The following is an 18,401-nucleotide window of genomic DNA, read 5'->3' as shown; positions in this document are numbered from 1 at the left end:
TATTGTGTTCTATATTGTAACTTAAGTCTAGTCTCGCTGATATCCTTGACTTCCTTTCTTTCGGAGAGGCTGTTACTTATTTTTTTAATAATTTTAAAGTTTTCAAATACATTTGAATATGATGCATAATGGTAAGTGGATGTAAAACTTCAGATTTATTTATTTTTATACATTCAGTTGATGTAAAATTTAAGATTATTGTGCTGTTGAAAATGGATACAAGATTTATGTGCATCTTTTGAAGCATACAGCAATAGCTAGGAAGTAAGGGTTTGGGTTTTTTCCCCCTTCTATTTCTTGTCAGTGCTTCAGGTGTTTGAAAACAGTGGGTTTCGCTGTCATATTAATTGTATATATGCTAAAAAGCTCTATTGTGAGGTCTTTATCTGTTTGGTTTCTCTATTCCCTTATTAAAACTGTGTTTGGGTCTTTCCCCCTCCTCCCCCTTCGTTGTCTATTTGATTATTCTTGCTGTCATTTTTTTCCCTTAATTTTCAAGTGGAATTTTTATTTCATTAGCTCAGGCCCATTTCCACTTGTTTCACTTGTCATTTTCAGTATGAGCATTCCTGTTTTCTTCTTTACAGCACATTACCTTTCAAGTATTTATGCAGTTATCACTTTTGCTATTGTCTCCTTCTTCTTAAACATTTCTTAATCTAGTAAATATCTTTATTTCTTTTAGTTTTTTTAAAAAATACTATTTTCAAGGGTTTTTTTCCATTCCACATGGCTTTTACGAAAATAGATGATTACTGGTGACGCTGTGTGCAAAGCAGGAACTTAGGTGCAGGATGCTCTGAAGACTATGAATTTCATGGTGAATTAGTATTGTGAGGCACCTGTTTTAAATTCTGCTCTAGGACTGACAAAAAAAAGTGCCTCTCATTCCTTTCTGGCTTCTCTAAGCTGTCTTTTTTTTAGCTGTGGCTGTTAAATTGGCCTAGTGATAACTCATTTGATTCTAACAGCCCTTGATGTATTTTTGTTCCATTACAATTGAAAAGTATTTTGCTTTAAAAGTCTCTTAATCCAATGAAGGGGCTCTTTTTTGGATGAATAAAAAATTTAGCTAAGACATTTCTTCAAGCAGAAACCCAAAACTTAAAACATTACATACCTTTCTACTTAACAGATTTCAACATCTTGCTCCCACCTCCCTCCATTTCTCCATATTATGATTAAGGCCAGTCTCATGCACAAGCTATTGTAGGTGAAATAACTTTATCTTAGATGAAATTGTGTTTAGATCTGTACTGCAGGCCAGCGTGGAAGTGATGGCTTGAAAAAGTATAGCTGAACATTTGCTACTATTAGCCAGGACTTAGTTTTCTAGAAATAAAACTTATTTTAATAAAACCAGTAGAGTACCTGAATGCCCCCAAAATGGAACTACTTGAAAATACATTAAAATGCAGTTTGCTTTTGAATTTTCAGTAGAAAATGTGCCACATATGTGCAATTTCAAGCACTGTTTATAAGCTTTATTTTCTATCACAGTCTAGGGAGGTATTTCTCATGTTTTGGATGCCAGTCTTGTGCAGGTGTGTTACCGAATGTGAAGCAGTAGCAGCAGTCAGGAGCAGTGCAGTTTCTTCAAAGACAGGGAAATGAGAAGAAGCTCTTACTACCAGTTAAAGTGTGTTGTCCAGAGAACAGCTGAAAGATATTTCTGAAAGCAGCTCAGTTCGTTGAGACAGTGGAGTGGGCATAGCCAGTAATTACAGCTAATTCTCATATCTCCCTACCCTGAACACCTACACAGCTACTGAGGATCGTGATGTTGCATGAAGACAGCTGAGCTAGAAGAGGGTCATGCTTTGAAGGTTCACGTTCAGCCTACTGTGCAAGCATTGCTTGAGCCTGGGTAATGGGAACTTCCCTTGTATATCTGTCTACCATTCTCAGTTCACCTTCTAACTGGGCTTGATATTACTGTGATATTAATTGTTTGAAATCTTTAACATTTTATTATAACTGTTGCAAAAGCTCTAAATATCTGTGAAGTATTTTTAATTATCGATAAGGGTTCCTTGAGGATCGTGGGCTTTCTTGTTCTAGATCAGGTTGAGTCTATGTAAAATTCAGTGCCCTGTTTCTGACAGCAAATGTGATTAATGTTTCAAAGAAAGATGTTGAGAGTCTCTCAACAGGAGTGTACATAAGTATAATATATGGTAATTAGAGAGGGACCTTCAACTTGCCAGAATGAGATACTGTATTAATGACTCAGTTCTCTCTGAATAAGCCTAAATTCTTGTACATCACGTTACCTCACTTACATGTGCATCGCTTTTTCTTCAGTAGTGAGATAAAGAATTTTGCTCCTTTTTCTATGCTTTTTTTTAATATAAATCGTGTTCTCTTGTGTCCATGGTGAGCAGTCCATGTTCTTCTGTGAGTGTTCCCATTGCTTTGATCATTGTAGCCTTGTTTTAATTTTTAACTGTTTCTTTTTTGGAAGGAATGCTTCTACTGGATCAGTAATGTTCCAAATAAAACAATGAAATTGATTGTTATATTCAGCATTAGAATATTTTATGTATTTTCCAGTTCAGTGTCTACACATCATAATATCTTGCTTGGAGTTATTTACAAGGAAGGCTTACTCCCATTTCCAGTGTTGCTAGTTAATTATAGAAGTTTCTTGTATTCCTTATTTATTTTTATGTGCAATATGCAATATATTTTAATACTATAATTAAGTCCTGCAGTAAGTAATAGCGTTAATTAAACTTCTCCATGCATGATTTGAAGATCTTTTTTCTCCCTTATTTCCAATATTATGTATTAGGTTAAAATACTGTTATCTGGGAGAGTTTTGTCTCTTACTAAGTAGTGTTAATTATGGTTGTCATGATTTCAGTAAAATCTACTGAATAAAATCAATGAAAACTGTAATGAGTCTCTCAGTATTAGAGCCCAAATAATAGAAATTCGATAGAAATTAAGTTCTATAAACCAAAAAAGCATCCCGTACTTCAGAATAGGATAGTAACCTAACTGTTCAGAAATAAGCTAAATATTTAAAACAGAATTTTGTCAAATGTTAGACAAGCTTTTGTAACCTTTTTCCCAAATTTCATTTACTGTCTTATATTGGTCCCTTTTTTTTTAAGCATTTGATCACTAATTCTGAAAAAAAAAATGCAAATGCTGCTAAAAACATGTTTGGACAGGTTCATGTCTGTTTTTCCCATGTTCTGCAGTCCCTCTACCTTCATGTCTAGCAATTCTGACTTTTTTTTAGTAAAGATTTTGAACCCTGCTTATTCTTCGAAGAAAATGCTGCCATGGCACTAAACTGAAACATCAGAAAAAACAGACTGCCTAGAAGATACTGGCCTCGTCTTGTTGAAGTACAGCTATATAGTGCAAACTACAAAGCTTAACTCAAGCTTCCCTGCTGTTAGATTTTTTTTTTTTTTCCCCCCAATGGGTAGCTGATTTGAAAGACTCTAAGACTTGCTTTAGACCAGCAGTTATCAGTCAACTTGATGGTATGCTCTGAGTAACACCCTAATTCCCAGGTAGATGATGATGTTTCATACCATTAAACTCTAACCAATCTTCAGCAGACTTGCAAACACATTTCACAAGATTTATCCTGTATTTACAAGCAGGAGTCACCTTACACATTAGGACTTTTGTTCTGCACCAGTGTCTTAAGGAAGCAGTTATTTTTAATAAGTGTTTCTAGGTAGTCTTTTTTCTATGACCTTGTTTTAGCAGTTTTCCTCAGTATAATGGTCTGTATATTTTTATTCTTTTTACGTATGTATGTATGTGTATATATGTGTGTGTGTGTGTTCATTAAAAAAAGATAGTTGCCAATTTAAAATGAGGGGTCCCTTTTCTGTTGTGAGTATACAGTCTAACTGGTAACCATTGATACAGGACAGTTTCAAATAAAGGCTGTTCTTCTGCTGATGAAATGGGAGCTGTCAATTGGGTGAAACTGAGGCCTCAGCTGAGCCATTATAGACAAGCAAGAAAGTGCTTGCAAAACGGGAAAGAACTTTCTTTTGTGTGCATTTTCTGCAAATTATTCATCTAGGCTCTTGTTTTCTGCTTTTAAAATGATATAACGTAGTTCATTTTACTGGCCACATATTGCGTTGTAAGGGTTTTGTGGTCGAAGTTGTATCAGCTGTTCTGCCTGTCAGGACAGGAGGAACTTCTAACCTTGCTTCAGCTAAAATCAGTACCAGAAAACAGCCATTCTGTGCTACATCTCCAGGCCACCTACCTCCTCCTTTCACCAACAATCAAACTGTACTGCTGTCATAGAAGAATGGGCTTCTATGAAGAAGGTAGAGGATGGGTCAGTCATGGACACTCAGTGATGACACAATTAAAATGCAAACCTAAACATGTATTTTTTATTATTATTATTTGAAAGAACATGAAAAACATTATCCAGAGAACAGTAAATGCTCTCCAGTATCTTACACATACTGCACTTATGCTCAGGCACTTAAAAACTAAAGTTAAATATTTTGTTTCATTTCTGTGCTTCATTTTTCACTTCTAATCATCTTTATACTAGGTGACTTAAAACAATGGTTTCTCAGAAAGTCATAGCAGTTAATAGAGTTAGTCTGTAGCTCCCGTGTGCAGAATGATGTCATGTACTGGCTGGGAGGCAAGGAGGGGATCTACTTTCACTGTGTACAGTTACTTTGCAGTTAAGTTAATTTAACTTTAGTTCACAATTAGAAGTGCTGAAGACATACCTGAGACTTCCAAAGATTTTCTTTCTTTTTTTTCTTTTTTTTTTTTTTTTTTTTTTTTGCATAAAAACATGGCTGTTTAAATTTAAAGCTTTCACAACCAATTTTCTGTGTTACGTTTAGACACTAAAAAAACCTGTCCTGTCCGCTGGGTATCGAGTCTTTCTCTGGCTTTTTCAAACTGGAATACAAGCTGAGGTGCTGTGTTTTGAGGGGTGGGATATTGGTATATTTAGCATGATGGAGAAAGCATAGCTGGTATCAGTTGTTTTATACCCATCAGCAAGTCTGCTTGGCAATGCCACAGTGTTAAGTTGGCGTTAAGAATTTTAAACTGCATTGTTACTTCTGAATAAATACATTAAAATAGAAGGGGTAGAGCACACATCTCTGTAGGTTGTTTCTATTTAGTTATTGAACGCAATTCTGCTGGGCTTGCAAGGAGGGAAAGTTTGAAAGACCTCTCAGCAAGAAAAAGCAATGATCCCTCAAGCCCAGAGGCTTACCTTGCAATCATAAAGTATCAAAAATAGGTAAATATTATCTAGTGTATTAGAAATTATTTCACAAGAAAGGATGAATAATGCAGGTTTAGGCACAAAGTCCATCATGACAGTATTTGTTTATGTAAACCTGTGTTAACAATTGCTAGAAACTTGATCCATACAGGAGACTGATGGACTTCTTGATCTTGAAAAACTGTTTCTATTCCAGAGGAAGACCAGAGATAGTACTTGTTAGTTAGTTGCTAAAATACCCTTACTGGTAAGAATAGGTGTGTGGAATTGAATAGACAGTCTCAAGCTGATAGTAGTGCTACTATTTAGAAACAAATTCCATAAGTATTGAATAATACATAATATAAACAGTGGCTAGCAAGTGGAATTTCTTTAAATACTGCTCAGTGAATAACTCCAAATGTCAGTCTCAGAGTAATGATAAGGAGTAGCTTTTGAATAACCACTGCCTTCTCAATCGTTGAGAAATCAAACACTGGAGTTCCCAGTTACAAAGCTTTACTGGGTGCCACTCTGTTCAAATATGGCAGTTAAGCAGTCAAAAGTCAGTGGTTATCAATTAACTGAAATAGAAGGTGATGTAGAAGAAACGGTCACCATACAGTAATTGAAAGAACGTAGCCAGATAGTCCCCAGCATATGACTAAGGATAAATGACTCTTCAGAGCATCTCAGAACTATGTTGCGGGTATGCGTAAATTCTCTGCACAAAAATATATATGGTCTAATCAAGTCAACTTCTTAGCCACTTGCTTTGTTTTCTACCATGCGAAAATCATCCTTTGAAACCTTATAAGTAGAGATGATCTTGATTCAATAGCAGTCTCCAGCTGAGCATGACAAAAGATTTGAGGGCTGGACACTTGAAAGCTATTGATGAACGTTCATAAGAGGGAAAAAAAAAAAGTTCTTCAAAACTACACGAGGTTCTCAGTCTTCAGAAAAAACATGCCTCTACACTGAATGGTATAGAATATGCACAAGGACTGGTGTGCTTAAAAATTTAAGCTAATTTGAAATAAATGGTCAGGCTTGCATTGTGTGAGTGTTCCCTGACCCTCTTAGTTGTCAGCCTGTGACTTCAAAGGTTAGAAGTAATTTAATGCTTCCTCTCTTTTCAGGTTAATGTATTGTAAATTATTGTAATAAGTATATGCCCATTACGTGTGTGATTACAGTCTCTATTTAGGCTTTGCATTTCATAGTGTACACTCAGAGCACAATATCCCTATGTGAAATTGCGGTGTTATGCTTCAGGCTCAACCACTTTCTGTTTTACAGTTAATTGGAAAAGGGAAAATTAGAAAATTTTAACCAGTTTGTTCATTCAAGAGCTTTTAAATATAGGCCGTAAGTATATCTGGCTTTCAGTATGCAGGCTACTCAGTTAAATAATCTTTCCAGGACAAATTATTAGTATTGTTTTTAATTGAATAGACAATGTTTGTGTATTTAGATACAAAACTTATGCCTGTGTGGCTTAAAGTACTTTCAAATTGTTCATGATATTGGAATTTTGTTGTATTGGCTGGGCAGTTGTTGCTCTGGTTAAGGATGCCTGTCACTTAGCACCTTCTTTCTAGTTAGAGAGCTCTTTACTCTCAGTGGTGTCTGAGGGACACTGATGAGGTCTGTAATGGTTCCGGTGTCTTTCCTGTATCCTGACTGTTTGTTTTGTATGTGCTTCCTCAGGCCTTTTACTTTACAGTTTCTTCTGGAATTAATCTTCAGAGCAATTCAGTGCACACAGCTCTGTGTGTGTGGTTGGGGGGGATTTGGGGGGGGTCTGCTTGCTAGCCATCTTAGATCAAATATGTAGTCCAGGTTTATTATAGCAAAAATACTTTTGAAAGCAACTTCTTGGGCGGGGGGAACCTCCAGCTTTTGCTATTTTAAGTTTGTCAGGCACTTAAAGGAGAGCTACTCACTGTATTAGCTACTCAGCTAGACTGTAGGAATCCATCAAAACATTCAGTTTATCAGGTTGCATGTGAATGTGCATATATGGGGTTGTATGTATATGTACTCAGTAGTACTATTTGAAATATATTGTAGTGATAATAGCTCTTGCTGCTTGTGTTTGAGAAAGCATTTTATGGTACTCTAAGAAGAAAGAAAGGCTAAAACTATCTGTTGGAGAAATTGGAAGCAAATTGTAGAAGTATTTAGAAAAACAGTCTAGTCTTGCTTTGTTTCTAACATGCTATTAATGCCCTTGCAGTTCCTATCTAACAATGACAAAAAAAAGTCATTATGCAAAAACATAAAGTGTGTTATTACAACACTAATTTATGCAGACTTTGTGGTGTATTCACTTGTCTTAAACTTTATTTTGCAATTATGTGGCCATTTTAATTGGGCATAAATTTTTGCTGCTGTCAAAGTAGGATGCTGCTTTGTTTACATCTGGCCACTTCCTTCAGTGTCCTGTGCAGTAAGGACAACCCAAAGTATTGAAAGTTAAGGTCCTGGCCCAGAATACCTTTGTGGTATATAATGCTATGTAATTTTATGTGCATTAATAGTCATTAATACAGCTCATGGGATTTCCTGAGCAAATTTAAAAAAGTATATACCGAATTTTGTGTCATCAAAGCTAAACCACTTAAAATGCATGAATTTTGTTTTATAACTGCTTCAGTGTTAGCCATTAAATAAGTTGACAATTTAATACCTTTTGTATGAATATTTATAAACAATAGGTTTTTTTTTTCCTAACAGTAGCCTTAAACTAAACTCCTATGGCTATATGTGGACTCTAAAGCGATTTAGACTTGCCTTAAATCCTTTTGTTTCAAATTATAATTGCTGAGTACATGTTGATTATATACTTAATTTTCTGAAGGTTCAATGTTTTAGAAAATGCTCATGGTAAAAGCAGCGCTAGCTATGTGCTTATTGGTTCTCTGTATCATGTTTGAACCATGCAATCTAATTTGACTTTACATGCAAGCACTAAATATTTAATTGCTGAGGATCATCAGGGAGGATTAAGGCGTGAAGCAGAAGAAGCAAGAATAGAGAGGCAGTAACTTAAACTCTTCAGAGAAACTAGGTATCCTTGTCAAACACTAAAAATATCACTGCGCAAAGCACTGCGTAAAGACTCCTTTCTTTGTCTCCAAGGAGGAAAATCTCCATTGTCTCAAGGACTTAAATATAAATTGATAGAACAGTGATAGAGGCAGTGAATTACAAAGCATTTCCAAAAGAATTAACACTACTGTCTTGGGGCGCTTTGTTGAAGACCAGACACGCTGGTCTCAGGGTATCTGAAGCCTGTTAAGTATTTTTAATAGGTATCACAGAAGAGAGAAATGGATTAAGCTGATTTGTGTGCACTTGATGGGAGGTGCTCTAACCATGAGGAGCAGTTTGACAAAGCACCAGCGTACCTAGTCAAAAATGTTGAACATGAGTAGAGACCGGCATCATGGGTTACCCAGAGATGCTTCAGAGAAAAAAGGTTGAGATCTTTAACAGGGACTGGGGCATTTAAAAGGAAGACAAAGGGGCAGAAGCATTAGCCTTTCTATTAATTAGTGTGTTTTCTTCCCAGCTGAACGATTAAATAATGAGTAAATATGAAACTAGGTATTCAGTGGGTTTTTTAATTTTACCATTAACCTTTTTTTCATATCTTATACTTACCTTGGTAAGAATTGAAAATGTTATTTCTGAGTGTGTATTTCAATTCATGATTTGTAGTCAGTAATCAAGTGTGGTCTTTTCTAGAGAACCAGTATTGTTTTAATCTTGCAGTCCTGGCCACAACTACAGAAGCTTAGGTTAAAAAGATTGGTAATGTTAAGTCCAGCTCTTGCACATGCAAAGCAAACATTCAAAATAGTCCATGTTCTTACGAATTCACCAAATAGTTGAAGATCCTTAGCCTATCTTCTCCCCCTTTTTAAAATATTTCTGGTGTTAATGAAGTTTTTTGAAAACTTTTGAACTCACTTTTGCCTGGATGTGATTACTGCAGTAGTAACATTTGCTTTAAAAAAAAAAAAAAAAAGAGGGGAGGAGGGAGGAATTTGTGAGGTGGTAGCTCCTGAAGAAAGGAGAGAGTGGTTAAATCTACAAAAGAAACTGAAGGTCCACCCATTTATCTCTACTAGTTAAGAGTCTTTCTACTGACGTAGTCTATATTTTGTACACAAAATGAGCTCTTCCGGAAATTCCTTGATAGATGGTTATTCAAGTATACAGGGAGGGGGTTGTTTTTGTTTGTTTTTCTTTCCATGCAGTGACTCTTTCTAGGAAAGACAAGTACACTTCACTGTTGCAGTGCTGTTTATTACCCCGTCATATACAGTGTGTTTTCCTGGGGCTCAGACTCCGGACCACTGGATTCCTGAAAGTTGTTTGGAGATTCAGAATGTTTGCTTGTGATCTTAACTGCTGTTACTTCAGTGTCTGGGGAAATAAAAACAGGGACGAGAGTAAAGTCCATTACAATATCGTTTACAACCAATTATTTTCACTTTTCAGATGTTCCTCCTGCTGATCAAGAAAAGCTTTTTATCCAGAAGTTGCGACAATGTTGTGTTCTTTTTGACTTTGTTTCTGATCCACTAAGTGACCTAAAGTGGAAGGAAGTAAAACGAGCAGCTTTAAGTGAAATGGTAGAATATATCACACACAATCGCAATGTGATTACAGAACCTATTTACCCGGAAGTAGTACATATGGTAAGTGATTTAACAGTTGGAACTCTTTGAATTTTTTTTAAATGTACAATTACTACTTTAGTTGTATTAATTTATCTTAAGTTTTAGTCAATCCCTTTTTTAAAGATTTCAATACATTTGCAAAAAAAAGAAAGTAATAACACTTCTTAATCTTATTGACAGTGTCAATTCCTCTTCTTTGTAAGGTGTAAATTGTTATGACTGTATGCAGCTTAAGTTGGTAAAATGAAATCTTGTAAACACTTTCTTTTCACAAATCATTTTTGGGACAGGCATATATAAAATTGGGAAAAAAGTTGCATACGCAAAGCTGTTAAAAGAATGTTTGGATTGTGAAACTGAGAACTTGAAAAATATTTTAAGAAGATTAAAATTAAGATCACCTTACAAGCTTGACACTTAAACTTATATGATCGCATTCAGTACCCATGAGTGATTGATTTAACTCTGTATTTAGAGCTGGGATACAGATTCAGACCTTATATAGTACACAGGATGAAAAATGAGGATTCTGTTGGAACAAGCTATGTAAACTGTTTAGACCTGTGTCATTTCTCCTAGCTCACTATCCAAATTTTGGCCAGCTAGGCACAGTTTGTCTGTCACAGTAAATCCTGCTAAGTCTACTCAGGAGGAAGAGGCTCTGAAACTAGAAGAGTGTCTTTCTGCTCTCAGTGTGATGGTGACTGCACGCCACTTGCCCAGAGCAGCAGCTGAGCTGGGGCCTCAGTCCTTGTCTTTGGCTGAAATACCCTGAGAACAGCGAGCATCTTTTGAAGTGTAGTTAACTACTAAGCCCACACAAACCTGTTGAGCATGTGTGACATGACATTTTTTCCCAAACCTTGATAGCTTGGGGTGAATTTTCAAGGGAATAAGAAAACCACACATCTTTAACATAAAAATGAACTTAACCAAATGTTAAAGTCCTGCTTCAAATCATAGAGACTTTAAAGCTTCTTCAGAAAAGCTTCTAAGGATTTACGGTATGGCTTGAATATAGCCTCTTCACTTACAGTGAAGATTACTTGTTGCCTATGGCATACCCCCAAATGTTTGCTAATGCAGAGTTTATTTTTGTGAGAACTTCTACAGGACTGCATATAACCATATATGTCAGACATGTTCCAAAAAAAGGGGCAGTTAATGAGGAGACAAGGGATCATGGCTTTTTCCACATATTGATAGCTTGCTTGTGTCTTTTGGTTTTTTGCTATTTGGTTGCTCCTTTTGGAATATCTGACACTCTGAGAAAGGTATGAGAGAGAATAAACTTGCTGAGATTTAATATAGATGAAATTGAACTCGGGATGAGGGGTTCAGTGTCTGACATCAGCATTTGCTCTGTGTGTGAAGCTTTAACCACCCACAAGTTCATAACTTGTGTGTTATGTGCCTGCATTATTTTCTCACATCAAGCAGCTATGGCCACATTTATCCTGGAGAATACATACTTCCTTCACTTTCAGATACAACTAGTGATAATGCAGTCTGAACTTCCGTCACTTTAATACATCTTAGTGCAGAATTTGGCTGTCATCTTAATCACCAGTTTCTTACTGGGAGCACGCAATATCTTGACAATTTGTCTTTCAGTTTGACAGTTGTCTTTCAGTGAATTTGAAATGTTTTTACTATGTAAGATTCTAAATGGCCTGGCATTCCCTGGCATGAGACTTGTACAGCACTGCGATAGACATTGTCAGTGAAGGCACCTGGACTCATATTTTGATGTTAAATTCTGACAGCATTTTCTTAGGCTGCTTTTATGGAACGTTTTTCTTTCAATCACCTATTCTGAAGCAACTGTCTTCCTTCTGCGGAGATGTTGCAAGCCTCTCTTTCAGGCACACACGTTTAGACTGAGGTGTACTTTTGCTAAGTTCTGTGGAGAATAAGGTAGCAGATTTGAGTTGATTATGTGCGGATTTTAGGGAAAAATAAACCTAATGGTTTTTGTGTGCTTTAAGACTCTCTGAAGAGATGTTGGTAAGTAGTGTGCTGCTACTCCTATTAAACTATATTACTAAGGAGTAATTTTTCCAATAAAAATGAGTGCATTGATCAAAAAGTACTTGGATTTGGCAGGGGTTGTCTTGGTTTGGAAAGCTTGGGGGGGACATGCCTTCAGTAGCTTAACCAAGTGTCTAGAGTTCTTTGCAGAACAGTTGCAATGACTTTGAGGACACTCAAAATTTGAACTGTAATGGAGTTCAAGCAGCCATTTAAAATTTGCTTAGTGTTGCTTTTATTATTTTTGGACATAGGTATTTTAATTTTTACCTTCTAAAAACAGTTTATAGAGTCATATATGGATTTGGAGCTGTAAGAAATGGGTCTCTGTATATATTGGGACTCACCTTGGAATAATAATCCATCCAGTTCAGCATCCTAGTCTTGTCAGTGGTCAGTGTAGAGGTTGCTATAAAATATGAAGTCTGTTTTTGTTGTTGTTGCTTTTTTTCTGTCTTTCTCTGAGGTGGTAGTTGGCTTAGAAATTAGGACTTTATTATGCCATTCTGTACAGCTTCACAATTTGGAGGTTACTTACCTATATAATGTGTTAATTATCATTTGAATTTGTTAATATATTATTTAAGCCAAACACTTCGGGCAGTGAATTTCACAAGTTATAATCTGCATTAAATTTTTTTTTCCTTTTTAATATCTTCAATTTTTCTTATGTTCTGATAGAAGTGAAACGTCTATTTATCCTCTGATTCTTTGTTATAATTCTAGCGGTTGTGTCATGTCCATTTATCCCCCTGCCCCGGTCTGTTCTTGCTTTAAGTATCCTGGATTAATTTATAGTAAGATCTTGTCTTTAGGCTATATACTTATCTGGCAGTTTAGTTCAATTACTTATTTAATGTAAATCGTAAGTTTCCTTTTTTTAAAATGCAAGAAAAAAGTTCCTAAAATGGCTTAAATGTTATTCTCCAGTATGGATACAAGAGTGACTTCCCTTCCTTCTCTGAAGAGCCAGCTGACATGTCCTTTAAATGCTCTTTATGCCTGTAAGCAAAGATGTGAAGGGAAATATTTTTATTGAGCACTTGTGTTACATGCTTAATTGTTCACATGTAGTAAGTGTGGATTATCCACAAAGCAGGAGCTTACCTTTCTCCAAAACTGGAAGATATTTAGACAAATATCTAAATCTTATAAAAGTAAATGATGAATTTAATATTTATGATCAGAAGCATCTGTTACAGATTCTCCTTTAGCAAAAGGATTTTTTTAACCTGGTTTTGAAGAAAACAATGCTTTATGAGCTTGTTCTGTTACAAACTGATGTGTCAGAAGCATAGAAGCTGAGGACGTCAGGTTCCCAGAACTTCTGTGAGAATTAAGTTATGTAGCATGCAGACCTAAATTGATGCTACTTTCTGTCTCAGGAAAGTATGGATGATGTACAGATTGTATCCATTTTAGCACAGATTATCAAAATGAACATTGATACAAATACTCATGCGTCCAGCTAACGGGTGAGATGATAACAGAGGGAGCCGAGAGGAGGCTAGGGAAGTCCCGGATTTGGAGAAGATCTAGAGCTGTAGTGTTATGAGAAGCAAGTAGGTTAAACATTCGTAAGAATAAGGCTTAATTAAGGAAATTATTGTGAGAGCTACAGAAATAACAGTGATGATGAAGTATTTCTGGATTGTAAATTAATGATATTTTCATGGAGCACATAGACTAATGTTACTTTTTAAATGGCTAATACATAGTTAATTTCACTGGCGAGATCCTTTTTTTAAAATCTATAGGAACTGATCTAATTTTAACTAGGAAATTTCAGCAGCTAAAGCAGTTCTCACTACATTGTGAAAATGAAATGATATACTTGGTTATATGTGGGGAGGTCTGGGGTTTTGAGGTTTTTTTGTTGTTGTTTGTTTTGTGTTTTTTTTACACTCATCTTCAGTATGGAGTAAAAGGTGCTACTATGAGTAAAGGTGTATTCCTTGTGGCTTTATTTATCTGTTAGGGTGTCTTTACTTGTGTGAATATGGAAGGTGCAGGCTTTCAAATTTTAAAGCTGTCATTCAGAGCTGTTCATACCAGCGTTCAGGCTGCTCAGCAGAACAGAGGAGAAAGTGGGTATAATATCATCACTGATACTAACTTACTTGAAAATGTTCTCCCTTGTTATGCTGAATGGGCCACCAGAAGAACAGGGTGCATAACTACATATAAAGCATATCTGTCAAGTTGTGAAAATTCAGGTTGTTTACTTTCCTTTTTTGTTCTCCCATCCTCCTAAGTTGCCAAATACGTTAGTGCGAATGGTTGGTTCACAGAGAGACTTCAGGCATGTTGGTCCAGGTTCAGTAAAATCAGATTTGATAAAGTCATTTGAACTTGAGGGTTTGGGTGTTTTTTATTGTTATTTTCTTATTGGGGGAGGAGGATTTAAAATTAATGCTTTATACCACATTAACTTAGTATTTTTCTGGGATTTTAGCCTTGTTCTCGAAGGAAATTGGGTTTTGCAGTTTAAGTCTTGTTAGTTTAGTTAAAAGGTTGAGAAGTTAGGGAAGACTTCAGCCATTTAACAGAAAGGCAGAGGTCTCAAAGATGTTAATTCATTGTAAATTTTCCGAAATTTTGGTGGCTTGATAGATAGCTTCAATTTGTGCCCGCACTGAGAAGTGCTGCAGGTTGAGTTGAGCAGTTTCCTGTTCTGTTGGCCAAGGATATAAAACACAAAGTCAAGAAGAAGTTGGTTCCATTGCTCATGGAACAAGGTGTTCTCTGTTTCGTGGGTTTAACTCTTTTTATTTGATATCCCTCTCCACTCCCCCTCCAAAAAGATACAAAACATTGCACTTTGCAACACTTGTTTTTCTCTTTCTTTATAGCTGGAAACATCAGCCTTTTCTGAATGAGAAAGGCTCATACTCTTCCATTTGCTTAACTACCTCAGCAAGTGCGAATTCCAAGTTCAGCTTTCTGAATTTGTTTTCTTGGAAGATCACTGATTACTGTAAATTTTCATCTTCCTTAAAAGGGTGGGTGGCTTTTCTTTTTTTAAGAAAGGCTAGAGGGTGTTTGTTGCTTAATGTCTGCAGTTTTAAAAGGAGAATGTAAAGATGTCTTAGCTTTACTTCTAATTCTCTGAAAAAGTCATTACTTTGATATCCCAGTCTTAGTCTGTATCAGAGCTACTTCTCAATTCTTGAAAGAATATTCTGAAGGAGAAGGGAGCGTCAGGATGAGTTTACCTTCTTGGAAATGTGATGCACTCATTCTTGTGATTTTAGCTGGTGCAGTTTGATACTGCCTCCCACTGTCTGCTCTGCCTAACCGCCAGATGTGGGATGTCAGAAATGCACATACAGTCCTTAGCTGTGCCAGTTCATAGGTAATTTACAGCTTGATTTTTTTTTTTTTTTTTTTTTTTTTTTTTAATGCTGTGTTAAAGATGAGAGAGCAGAATGTGAAGAGGGATGGATGCATCACTCTGTTGCTCTTCCCAGTGCCTGCCACAGCTGGGCAGAATGGATTCCCCTGCTGAATAACACCTTTTAAACTGTTGCACCTTAATATTCCAGAGCTTTAGGTCATCTTCAGATGATCAGGAAGAAAGCTTTGACACTGTTTTCAAAAACGAACAAACAAAAAACCATTGTGAGAAAAGCAACAAAAAATGTGTATGTGTGATTGTTTGCAATACAACTTGGAAAAACACCAGCATTATGGCATAAAGAACAGGTTTTAAGTGTGATGTTGGAGCAGACTTTGCTCATCTGAATAGCTAAATTAAAAGTAACCAGGCTTCAAACTCAAATTTGTGGAATTTTTTTCTTTTTCTTAAATTGAACTCTGTTATATACTTGTTCAAACTGTGGGAACATTTCAGTTTGTGAAGAAAATAAAGAACGTTCCTTTGCATCCTGGAATCAGATGTTCAGTTCAGTGCCAGTTCCAAAGAAGTGTACGCACACTCTCGCGTGTGGGGTTTGGTGTTTTTTTTGTCCTTTCCCCTAACTGGTCCTGGAAGTGCCCTGTGTTGGCATGTTTGCTGAGCCATATATTGTTCTTCTGGAAAAGGCTTTGTAAAGTGTTTCTGCTGCTCCTGGAGATGCAGCCTTTTGCAGAGAACTTCTTTCCTGAGAAATCAGTCTCTGTTCTTTGGTAGTCTCTTACTTGGCCAGACTTAAGAAATATATTCTCAAATTCCCCCTAAATACTTTCAGAAAGACGGGACGTTTCTCTCCAGTACCTATAACACATATTTAGAAGGGAGTACGTGTGTGTGTCTTGTGCTGAAGTTCCCTGCAGCTAGCTGCAAAGTGGATTTAGTAATTCAGTTGTGTGTGTGATGTTGTCTTCCCTTCCATTCAGCATAGCCACCATAGTCTCATTGTGAGCAGGTCTCTACTTAAACTTACAAAAATCTTAGTGCTTTTATAAAGCCCAAAATGATTAATCTGTGTATTTGCAAGCAGAACACACTTCAGTGTTGCAAGTAGAAACGGACTTGAAGAGAATGGCTTTATGTGGCCTAATATATTGAATCGTTATGAAAGGTTAGGATAGTACCCTGCTATATATTATTTTGACAATCTTGTCATCATTTCTGCAACATGTTCAATTTGCTGAGAGGCTGAGGCATTTGTAGTTGTCTTCTCCCAAGGTCTGTCCTAGCTAATACTCTGGATTACAAGTGGAACTAAGAAATTAGAAGGCATAGCTGTCTTATGTATACAGGTAAAGTTTTTCTCAGGCTTTCTTACATGAGAAATGCTCAGAAACCAGTTCCCTCCAATTAATCAGTAACGTTTTAATCATCAGCTTCTCAGGGATGTGAGCACAACCAGCAGCAGCTAGCTGTTCTTCCCTGTCTTCCTAGGGAAGCTAGCTGTCCGTGCTAGCTGTCATTTCAGGTGGAGAATTTCAAGTACTGCAGACTTGAAATCTCTCTGCTGTAAAACTTAAGGTTACTCTTGAAGATGTGTGCTAAACTTATCCCCAAAATCATGCAAGTCTTTTGTCTCTGCCAACAGATCAGCTTTACTTTGCATTTGTGATATGTTATTGATATAGTTGTAATTACATGTGATTTTTATATATATACATAAAATGTACATATAATAAAAAATGTTCAAGCTACATGCAACCAGTGATGAGGCTGTTTTACATACAACCGGGTCCTTTAGAAAGGTGTTCTGTCTCTATGATCAGAATGTTGAAGGAAATTACTATTTCAGCACAGGCTGTTTCACTAGATAACTGACTATATCAGAATGTTATAAAATGATTACATTGGCAGTACCTATAATAATTAATGCAGTCTTCAGGGGCACGGTCCGCATGCTGTCTTCCTTCTGGAATGTTTCTGTCCTTGAGAAATGCAGAGCTTCCTTAAATGTCACCAATTACACTATTTTGACTTTTTTTTTAGCACAAATCTTCAACGTACACATCTTTACCTACACTCTTTAAGTTAAAGGGTTTTTACTGCTTGGATTCACACACAGTATGAATGTGTCTGGACAAGCACATGGCAGCACAGGTATCATTTACCTGTGTGTATGTAAATGTCTTGAAAAGCAATTCATCCCTGTAGTCTGTTCCCCTTCCATGAGGATGCCAAAGGTTATTGCAAAGTTTGAGAGTTGAGATGAAATGAAAGATTAAAGATTAGCGTTTGCATTTCTCTCCCCCAGGCCCCCCACCTTCATGCTGTTAGGTGGATGGGCGAGGTTTAAGAGAATGCCTTAGAAGTACCACCAAGAAGGGGAGGGAGGAACTTGTTTTTGAAGTGTTTCTGCATATACGTATCCACAGTGTGAAATGAAACACTGAGAATACTTTAGTGTGAAGAGCAGTTGCAGCTAATACTTATTTTTTCATGTCTGGTTCTTCCACTTCTGAAGATTGTTGCAAGACCTCGTAAAGTGTATATGTATAAATTTTTTTATATATTCACATGGACTTTCAAAGTGTGTGTATGCATGTATATTTGTGTTTTTTTATATATATAAAATATATATATAATATGTATGTGTCTGTGTGTGTGTATATATATACACAGATGCACATATATATATATATATATATAAAGGAATATTTTTCTAAAATATATTCTGTCAGTAGGTTTGTGCTTTATAGAGTACTGCATGGTAAAGTGTTCTCCAAGTTCAAAATCTTTAAGGAAAAACGAATATAGCTTATTTTTCTTCAAATTACCTGGAGTATGTAGCCTGTAAGAATTCTCACAGAAACATCTTAAAGTCATTTTTCTTGAATGGTTAATTTGTTTCCAAGTTCTCAAGGTCACATGTGATTTCAGTTTGCAGTTAATATGTTTCGAACATTACCACCATCTTCCAATCCTACGGGAGCAGAATTTGATCCAGAGGAAGATGAACCAACTTTAGAAGCCGCGTGGCCTCATCTACAGGTATTTAATGAAGACTAGGAAGTCAGTCTAAAAGAGTTTTGAC

The 18,401-nt window shown here is 36.3% G+C and overlaps 1 protein-coding gene across 2 annotated transcripts in view; it reads left to right on the top strand.

The window, feature by feature from the left end:
• PPP2R5C (protein phosphatase 2 regulatory subunit B'gamma) overlaps positions 1-18,401 on the top strand; it is an 82,657-nt gene that overhangs the window by 40,562 nt on the left and 23,694 nt on the right. For both annotated transcript variants that reach the window (XM_064512068.1, XM_026111320.2), the window contains 2 exons: positions 9,746-9,945; positions 18,248-18,358. In XM_064512068.1, coding sequence (XP_064368138.1) covers positions 9,746-9,945; positions 18,248-18,358 — 311 coding nt within the window. The remainder of the gene's footprint in view (positions 1-9,745; positions 9,946-18,247; positions 18,359-18,401) is intronic.

Source organism: Dromaius novaehollandiae, chromosome 5, assembly GCF_036370855.1.
Source record: "Dromaius novaehollandiae isolate bDroNov1 chromosome 5, bDroNov1.hap1, whole genome shotgun sequence".
In the NCBI taxonomy this organism is placed as follows: domain Eukaryota; kingdom Metazoa; phylum Chordata; class Aves; order Casuariiformes; family Dromaiidae; genus Dromaius; species Dromaius novaehollandiae.
This window is presented reverse-complemented; position numbering and strand designations above follow the sequence as displayed.